This window comes from Rattus norvegicus, chromosome 1 (assembly GCF_036323735.1).
Source record: "Rattus norvegicus strain BN/NHsdMcwi chromosome 1, GRCr8, whole genome shotgun sequence".
Taxonomy (NCBI): Eukaryota; Metazoa; Chordata; class Mammalia; order Rodentia; family Muridae; genus Rattus; species Rattus norvegicus.
In genome coordinates this window covers 167,063,018-167,073,516 of record NC_086019.1, presented here as the reverse complement: position 1 = coordinate 167,073,516, position 10,499 = coordinate 167,063,018, and the positions used below count along the sequence as shown (strand labels likewise).

The 10,499-nt window shown below is 36.6% G+C and overlaps 1 protein-coding gene across 1 annotated transcript; it reads right to left on the bottom strand.

The window, feature by feature from the left end:
- Positions 1–3,784: 3,784 nt before the first annotated feature.
- Positions 3,785–4,723, bottom strand: Or52e51 (olfactory receptor family 52 subfamily E member 51). Its single transcript, NM_001000747.1, has one exon. It carries the CDS (start codon positions 4,721–4,723, stop codon positions 3,785–3,787), a length of 939 nt encoding a protein of 312 aa, NP_001000747.1.
- Positions 4,724–10,499: the final 5,776 nt, after the last annotated feature.

Genomic DNA, 10,499 nt, shown 5'->3' with positions numbered 1-10,499 from the left:
CCTTTGCAACACTCTCAAATTGATAGCCTTTATCTTTTATTGTTATTGCTCTCTCTCTCTGTGTTGCGTGTGTGTGTGTGTGTGTGTGTGTGTGTGTGAGAGAGAGAGAGAGAGAGAGAGAGAGAGAGAGAGAAGCAGAGAGAGAGAGACAGAGAGAGACAGAGAGACAGAGAGAATATGAGAGGTAAAGGACTGTGTACAATGCTTAAAATCTGAATCTTGACTCAAAAAGTGAGCAACCCAAAGTACCAAGTATAATTCCGAAAAACTTAACTGGTCAGAAAATACTACCTGCTATCTCCTTAGCAATATTCGTTTTTTTCATTGTTTTCATGCTTCTTTTTTAAAATCATTTTGTTCATTTACATTTCAAATGATATCAACCTTCCCAGTTTCACCTCCACAAATTCCCCCATCCCATTCCCCGTCCCCTTGGCCTCTATGAGGATGCTACTCCATACATTCACCCACTCCTGCCTCACCGCTCTAGTATCCCCCTACACTGGGGCATCAAGCCTCCACAGGATCAAAGGCCTCCCATTGATGCCAGATAAGGCCATCCTCTGCTGCACATGTAGCTTGATACATGATCCCTCCATGTGTATTCTTTGTTTGGTGGTTTAGTCTTTAGAAACTCTGGGTAGTCTGCATGGTTAGTTGATATTGTTCTTTTTTTTCTTAATCTTTTATTGGATATTTTTTATTTACATTTCTGATGTTATTCCCTTTCCCCATTCCCAGACATAAGCCCCCTACCCCATCTCCATCCCCTTCTTCTATAAGGGTGTTCCCTTCCCCATTCATCCCCCCTTCCCACCCACCCCCGACATTCCCCTACACTGGGGGAGTCCAGCTTTGGCAGGACAAAGGGCTTCTCCTTCCATTAGTGCCCAACAAGGCCATTCTTTGCTACATATACAGCTGGAGCCATGGGTCAGTCCATGTACAGTATTTGGTTAGTAGTTTAGTCCCTGGGAGTTCTGGTTGGTTGGCATTGTTGTTCTTATGGGGTTGAAAGCCCCTTCAGCTCTTTCAATCCTTTCTCTGATTCCTCCAACAGGGGTCCCATTCTCAGTTCAATGATTTGCTGCTAGCATTCACCTCTACATTTGACATGCTTTGGCTGTGCCTCTAAGAATACAGCTATATCTCTGGTTCCTGTCAGCATTCACTTCTTAGCTTCATCAATCTTATCTAGTTTTGGTGGCTGTATACCCATATGGGGTAAGTTCTGAATGGCCATCCCTTCAGTCTCTGCTCCAAACTTTGCCTCCTTATCCCCTTCTATGAATATATTTGTCCCCCCTTTTAAGGAGTAAAGTATCTGCACTTTGGTCGTCTTTCTTCTTGAACTTCATGTGGTCTGTGGATTGTATCTTGGGTAATTCGAGCTTTTGAGATAATATCCACTTATCAGTGAGTGCATACCATGTGTGTTTTTCTGCAATTGGGTTACCTCACTCAGGATGATATTTTCTAGTTCAATCTATTTGCCTATGGATTTCATGAAGTCATTGTTTCTGATAGCTGAGCAGTACTCCATTGTGTATATGTACCACATTTTCTGTATCCATTCCAGAAGTTGAAAAGAACAGAGATATTGTTCTTCCTATAGGGTTGTAACCCCCTTCAGATCCTTCAGTCCTTCCCTTAGTTCTTCCATTAGGGTCCCCAGGCTCAATCTGATGGTTGGCTGTATCTGCATCTGTTTCTTAATTCCATGACATATTGAGTTGATATTTCTTACCTTTACCCCTCAGAGTCAATTTTGTTTCTTGTATTACATTGTGCCTATTATTATACATAAAGTGTACACATATACTTTTGTTCTAAAATTTTAATGTCAAAGTTTTACATTCTAAATTACTTACTAGAATAATGGTATTTTATTCAGTTATAAGATCCTAATTATCCTCATATACCATAGACATTGATGTCATATATTCTATATGATAGTTATTAAAATGCATATAGAGAAGCCAATTTTATCAATTTATGGGCAAACTATATAGTATATTTTAACCACTTATTCAATCATTAACTATTTATATAAAAGTACAGCTGAAGAACAATCTGCATGTTGTTTTATATTTAGGGGTTATTTTATTTTATTTAACACTGTCACTCTTACTTGGTTTCATTTCTCTGGACACCGATTGTGTGGGGTTGTTTCTCTTGTCCTTCAATCTCCAATCTGACCCTCAGTTCCTAACACTGAATCAGTGCACAGCTGTCATATGCTGTCATGAGTGCAATGCAGCTTCCAACTTTGGTCTTTGGTCTTAACCTTCACTTCTGTTACCTTGTACTATGGTTGTTCCTTTATTCTGTTAGGAGAAAGCCTACTTTACACGTGTGATAGACTTCCGGAATGCTGTTTAAGGCCTTCAAAAGCCAAGAATTCCACCTCCAGCGCACATACATACCATGTGTCCTATACCCTTCTAACTTAGAACTAGAAGATCCAATTCCTTTCTCTCTCTATTGTAAATGTCTAAATCTACATGGTATACAGACACACAGACACACACACAGACACACACACACACACGCACGCACACACACGCACAGACACACACACACACGCACGCACGCACACACACGCACAGACACACACACACGCACGCACACACACGCACGCACACACACGCACAGACACACACACACACGCACGCACACACACACACGCACAGACACACACACACACACACGCACGCACACACACACGCACAGACACACACACACACGCACAGACACACACACACACGCACGCACACACACACACAGACACACACACACACACGTACAGACACACACACACACGCACGCACACACACACACGCACGCACACACGCACACACGCACGCACACACACACACGCACGCACACACAAATCTTTAATACTTCATAAAAAGACTGTGTGTTCTTTAGCCAACTTCCCATGTGTAAAGTTTTTATCCCCTCAGATTGCAGTATTTACTGTGTGTCTTTATCTGTTGGTTTCCCATATCTTAATCCTCTGTACATAATTCCACACCAGGTTACCACTGGAGCTTCTTTGGTGACAAAAAGCATTACTAAGCAGTCTTTGTTCTGCATTGCAGAAATAAGAATTAACAAGTTTGAGGTCTAGAGAGATGACTGACTGTGAAAGTACAAGGTTCTTATCTTAGAACTCCAGCATCCGTGTAAAAGTCTCTTGTAGTAACATATATCTATAACTTTAGCACTGACATGGGTCAAACAAAGACATGAACATTCCAAGAGCTCATTGGGAGCCACCCTTGCAAAATTAAGGAGTACCAGTTTAAAAAAGAGACCATATCTCAAAAATTAAGGGTTATCAAGAAAGACACCAGGCATCAACTTTTGGCATCAACACATGTGAACATGTACCTAAGTACATATGTACACATACATAGAAACATACACAAATACACATATACACACAAAAGAAAGAATTAACATAAAAACAAGGTTTGAAAACTGATTGTTGCTCATGTATTTATTCTTTAATACTATTATGCCAATCATTTCTACTATGTTTATATTATTCTTCATATAAATGCTATTTTATCATACTACCATGGACATTTTTGATATGTTGGGTGAAGCTATTGTCTATATTAAAAACTTAGAGCTTATTTTTCTCTTAACTACAAATAAAATGCTTCATATATTTGCATATCAGATAGTGTATTCTCCCAGATACATAATTTTATTTTAGAGCTTGGAAAGATAGGTCTCTTTTTCATGTAAAAACTTAACTTCAAACATGCAATGTTTATAGTTTATTTCTGATGGTCATAACTACCCTCTCTCTTATTTGCTTAGTTCTAACACCATAAATAACAGGATTGAGAGCAGGAGGAATGACAACATAAAGGTTGGCAAGAAGAATATGGATGTATCGAGGAATATTTCGGCCAAATCGGTGAGTCATAAAGGAGAAAAATGCTGGTGTATAGAAGGAAAGCATGACACAGACATGAGAGCCACAGGTGCTGAGAGCCTTTAGTCGAGCATCCCTGGAAGGTAGGCGGAAGACAGCATGGAGGATCTGGACATAGGAGAGGATGATTGCTACAATATCCAAAAACAGGTTAGAAATGGCACACAAACCATAAATGATGTTCACCTTGATGCTGGCACAGGACAGGCGGGCAATGCCCATGTGCTCACAGTATGTGTGTGGAATAACTTGATGTCCACAGAAGGGTAATCTCAGGATGAGCACAATAAAGGGAATTGCAATGACTAAGGGTCTCAGGAGGACAAGCCAAGCATTGATGAATACTACCTTGTTTGTCAGCACCATTGTGTAATGAAGAGGATTACAGATGGCCACGTAGCGATCATAGGCCATGGCCAAAAGCACAGCTGACTCCATACCTGTAAACAGATGGATGAAGAACATCTGGATAACACAGCCATCAAATGATATCTTTTTAAAATTGAGCCAGAAGATTCCAAGCATCTTGGGGATAGTGGATGTGGACAAACCAAGGTCAATAGATGACAGAAGGGATAGGAAGTAGAACATGGGCTGATGAAGACTGCGTTCAGTCTGAATCACAGAAATAATTGTAATATTTCCCAGAAGAGCAGTCAAATACACAATAAAAAATGGAAATCCAATCCATATATGTACATCTTCCAGCCCTGGAATTCCAAGAAGAAGAAAAAAGTAGGGGTGGAATTGTGTGTGATTGGGAGGGACCATGCTTCTATTGTCCTTACGATTCCTTATGCTGTGCACCAGCTATCCAAGGTCATTTAGTTCTGTAGAATTAGATAACAATGTTTTACCTTTCATAATAGCAAAGTCCACCAAGAAATAACTGTCTCATAAATACTTAAGTCCATCTGTTATTATATTACCTCAAAAAGTAATTTACTGCACCTCTTCGTACTTATATATAAAGGAAATTAAATTACTTTTTTCAAGGACTAATGGGCTACAAAGACAAAGGCCAAAGGCCAGATATTCACGCACAAAGATGACTCTTGCATTTGTATTGGAGGGGGGTTAAGTTTTATACATTAAAGAAGTTTTGGAAGTATCAATTGTTGTAATATACAGCCTTTCTGAGAATTTAATGAGTGTTATTTTCCTCTATCTTCGGAAAAGTTTTCATACTGACTCGTAGAGATTGCACTAAATGATTTGAAGGCTTGAAACCTAATAGAGGAAGCCAATAAGGAAATACATAAATTATATAATCAGCATTAAGGTGTTTATATTTCAACTAAAAATGTATAGTTGCTTTGAATATATTAGATATGGTTGAAGGGATGTTAGCAATTGATTTTGTGATAGAATGCTAAAAATAGCTCAAGAGAGAAGGTGAAATTAGGAGCTTGGTTTATCACAAGTAAAAGTAATAGCACCAGCTTGACTTCAGATGAGTATGTGAAATCATAATTGAATCACTTTATGTGCTATTTCTATTATGGAGGTGTGGCAGAATATTCTAATGCACAGAAAGATTAAATGCAAATGTGTAGAGAATGCCTTGCACAGTCAATGAAAGGGAAATCTATCATTTATGAATACATGTATATGTGTATACACACACACACATATGCAATACTATCTCTATTTTAACATTCTGCAACAAGAGGATCTGACATTAATTTTCTGCCTTGCCTCCCCCTTGCTCAGCCACTCACCTTGACAGTTTTCCCCTCTTCTTATAAGCTGACTCACTCATTACACATTTGAACTCTTACAGTCTAGGTGCCTCTCCTATGCCTCACCCCAACCTTTCCTGGTCCACTTAAGGCTTTCTTCTTTACTTCTCTAAACAGGTCCCTGCCCTCCTCAGTGTGGAGGACTTACCTTGTAAGACAAATTACACATTTCCTAACAACTCTACTTCTTCCATTTTTCCAAAATATTTTCATTCCATATCAAATCGTTGCCTTTTTTTTTCGTTGTCTAATCTTTTCACCCACCTATCAGCTTTGTCTATTTAAAACTCAGTTCAGAAACTCCACACAATCTTTTCTTCTAAATTTTCTGATCTAAGAAAATATTACAAACTGCGATCACTTGAAGTCTCTATGGGACCACCTGAACTATAAAAGTCTTTGCTGTGTCATGTAGTTTTTTTTCTAAATTTCTTTTGTAAGTAGTTATATTTGAACATTTTTTCATGTCATAACTGAATTCCGCACTTCCTAACTTTCAGCATCTTTTCATCCTATTTATTACAATATAAAATAAGCAATATTAATGTCCTTTACACACTTATAATTAGTTGTTTTTTCACTCAAATATAGCCTGAAACTGTAGTATATACTCATAATCCTTCGAACATGTAGATATCACTCTTTATTCTCTTTGTCTCCTTTTTTCTTTCTGTCTCTTTGTCTCTCTGTCTCTCTCTGTTACTCTGTCTCTCAGTCTCTGTCTCTGTCAGCCTTTTTCTCTTTTTCTGTCTCTCTGTCTATGCCTGCCAGTCCCTCTGTCTCTCTGTCTCTCTGTCTCTCTCTGTCTCTCTCTGTCTCTGTCTCTCTCTCTCTCTCTCACACACAGACACACACACACACACATCATCATCATCATCATCATCATCATCATCATCTATGGCTAAGCTTACTCCAATTTGAAAAAGCAATATTCTTACATTTTGACCACAATATTTCAGTGCATTTCTTCCCCAATACTTATTCAATGGGTCATAAAGACACAAACTGGCTTCTGCTTGAAACCAGGCTCTGTGTGGTCAGTGACATTATTTCCATCACACTCCCCAAAATCTTGACTATAAATCTCTTTATATTATACAATATACAAATATTGAATATTTCTCATTCTTGGTGTTCCAGAAATGCTATTGTCGCTTTCTTCAGGTAATAACACTTAATAAAATCTAAGTGTAGAACATATTATTATTTATAGACACCATGTTTAATATTAGATTCTTTGACTTTGTTATACTTTTACAAATGAAGTTATATGCACATTAATTAGAGGTTTTTCCTTGCTCTGACTCTTAGTCCAGCCTATTGTATGTTTCTCTATGTTTGGTGATTTTACAGACCCAATACCTATGGGTCATACACAGTTCATCCCTCTCAGACCGGCTTACATCACTTACCATAATGAAACCATAGTTCATCCACCCTGCTGAATTTTTTGCCAGTTGTAGGATTTCTGCTTGTTTAGATTTAAATAATTTTGAGCTTACAATAAACATTCTATTCTATGACATTCCTTTTTATATGTTCCTGTTGTTAAACACTCACTGTGCTTTAGCATCTTGGCAATTGTTTACAGTTTGGTGATATTGATAGGCTTGCCAATATTTATTTTATGAAAGATGCTATTTTGTGTTTTCTATATCACGCAATTTGTTTTCAAGTCTTTTTGAGTATATACTCATGAATGCTAGATTATACGTTACTTCTGTTTTATTTTTGAGGAGCCTCCATAATAAATAGCATAATTGTTTGTACCATTTTCTCATCCCTCCAAATGTACCAGGGTTCAAAATTAACCTTGATGCATATTAATATTTATTCTTATTTATTTTTCAAATATGGTCATCCTTACAGTTGTAAGGTAGTAATTTGAGTTTGAATGGCTTTTCTCCAATATCAATGATCCTGAGCACTACACCACACAGCTTTCAGTCATAATTTCATTTTCCTTAAAAGATTATTTATTCAAATATTTTAAAATCAAATGGTAGAAGCCTTAATTAATAAAATAGTAGAGAAGTTTCCTTTATATTTGGGGAGTCTACCTGTCATATGTGTGCAAAATGATATTGTAATATATTAAATAATTACTTTTATGTAATTCAAGTCACTAATTGATCTAGCTTTATATAGACTACACATAGTTCACATAGAAAAAGTATGAAAATAAACACACTCTAGGTCTTTTTTCTTGGTAGTATATGATATACTTTTGGGGTTTAAACAATTTTCTAAATTTTCACCAATATGAATTAAATGTTTGTGCCAGAAAAGGTACAGTATTTGTTCTATTTCATCTCTATAATCTTATAAAAAATAATGCTTATGGAAAAAATTGAAAAAGAGGATGAGATTCAGGTGAACCACACAACCACTCTCTAACTTAGGAACTATTAAGATGTGAAACAGTAGCTCAAACGTCTTGATTGCAGGAATATACTATGTTTTTCCTATATATTTAACAAATATATCCAAATAACTATTTAAGAAATTACAATGAAAGTATCATCAGAATAGTATGTCCTGAAACTACATTATAGAGGGAAAAATCAAAATAATAGAAATTTGAATACAGGAGATGTTAGAAATACTAGAGGTACAAAGCATGAAAAGAGAGACAAACTATATTTTCCACATAACATCAAGAAATTAACTATTTTGTTCACCATTTTCCCTCATTTTATGTCCACATTCCACTCCATTTCCTTATTTAAAGATTCCAAATCTAATAGAAAATGGCAGAACTGAAATTAAAATTTGGCAGTTGGAAAGGGAGGTGGGCCAGGATGCGGATTCAAGAAAGATAACGGGGCTGAGAATGAATACAAAAACTATTTAATGTTAATTAATAAAATAGTGAGGTGATTCGATTGTCAATAATTAATTATTTCAAAATGGCCACAGAAAAGGTTTTAATTATATTCAACAACAAGAAGTGATCAGATGTGAGTTGATAGTATGTCAATTATTCTAATCTGATCATTACACATTGTCTGTATTTGTAGATATTCTGTAGTTCATAAATATGTGTAATTGTGCGTTGATTAACATATTCAAAACAAGCATTTACTAAAGCTATTACAATATACAAAGTGATAAAGTGAATGAAAAATGCACAGAGACACCACTGACAGTTGCAAAGATATAGTCCCACATCCTTCATACAAGTGTTTAACGACAAGATTTATAGAACCTTCATCAGTGTAGACTGAGTCTGGGTAAATGCTCACCTTGTTACATTCTTGTCTCGCAGATAGTTTTCCATGGTCAGTTAGCTTTCCTTTCTCATTCCTTTCTACTTATATCACCGCCACCCCCCATCAAACTAAAGGTCAATAAATGATCACAATGCAACAACTCCTTAGGAAAACGTCAGACTTTAGCGAAGCTTGCCAGATGAGCTGGTTCACGTGACCCAGGGTACTTCCATCCCCACGAACTCTAAGTGCAGCTGGAATTTTATGTGGTAAGCATCCTCCTTAAAAGGAAGCACACAAACATCTGAACTCCTTGGAGACCGAAACCTCTCAGAGGCAATGAGAGGTATGTTTCATAAATAAATAAATAAAAATAATATCACTGGGAATAAAGGGACCTGTCCTGACTTTTTATGTAAATGACTAATGGTTTACTTCCTTATTTCTGAGCAAGGCAGGCTATGAGGAAGACGCACTCACGTGCCCTCACTGCAAGGTGCCTCTAGTTCTAGATCCCCTCTTCCGGGCCCTGAGTACAGCGAATTTCTGGCCAAGTTCTATAAATGCTTATTTCCCTTCTCTCTGTGACTGCAGCACTAACCAAAATTCAACTTCAGATAAAATCATGACAATAATGAGGCTCAACTATAATCCCAACTGGAGTTTCCAACAAGTTGAAGAAGATTATTTTCATTAAAATAATGGCAAAGTATTTAAAACACAAATCCCATTTTTTTCCTGTTTCCTGTTGACAGTAATTCGGGGCTTCTAAATTTACTATGCAAAAGACAAATAAATACCTGGGGAAAGAAATGTGAAGCACAGAAAAATAACAGAGAGCAGAAGTTGAATTTTCATCTGGCCTGTTTAATGTATATGTGAATCATGGAAAGAAATTTAAAGTTTATCTCAATTATTATATGTGAATCTCACTCAAGGTGTCTCATAATATGAGGAAGAAATGTCTAAATTAGAAAATGTTTGTTGACAATAATCTGAACTAGAATATGGAATTTCACAGAGATTTCAGTTACCATGGAGATGTTTTTTTAAGAACTCTGTAGTTATACGTTAATAACACTCTGCTATTTACATAAGTGTGCGTATGCAGTAAATGAGAGACATGAATCAATTAAACAGCTTCTGGAATATCAGTTTTAATACTGTATAAAAATTGTGTATATTTAGGAAGTTTCTACTGTACTGGATTTCCATACTGCCCCTCAAATGCCACTGAATTTTAGTCATCTATCCCCATATTCTTTCCCACAATACCCTTTCCCATTATCCTCTAATGTAATCCTCCTGTTCCAGTTCCCCTCCATAAATCTATTACATTTTTCTTTCCTAATGAGATTTATTATCTCTAGCCCCTTACTTTATATCTGTCCTCTCTGATTATATGACTTATAGCTTGGTTTTCATTATCCTAGCTAAAAATCTATCCACATATACAAACTATATTCATCTTTCCGAGACTGAAATACCTCATTCAGGATGATTTTTTTTCTAGCCCCCATCCACTTTCTTACAAATGTTGTTGATACCATGTTTTCATTTTTTCTTTTCTTTTATTGGATATTTTCTTTATTT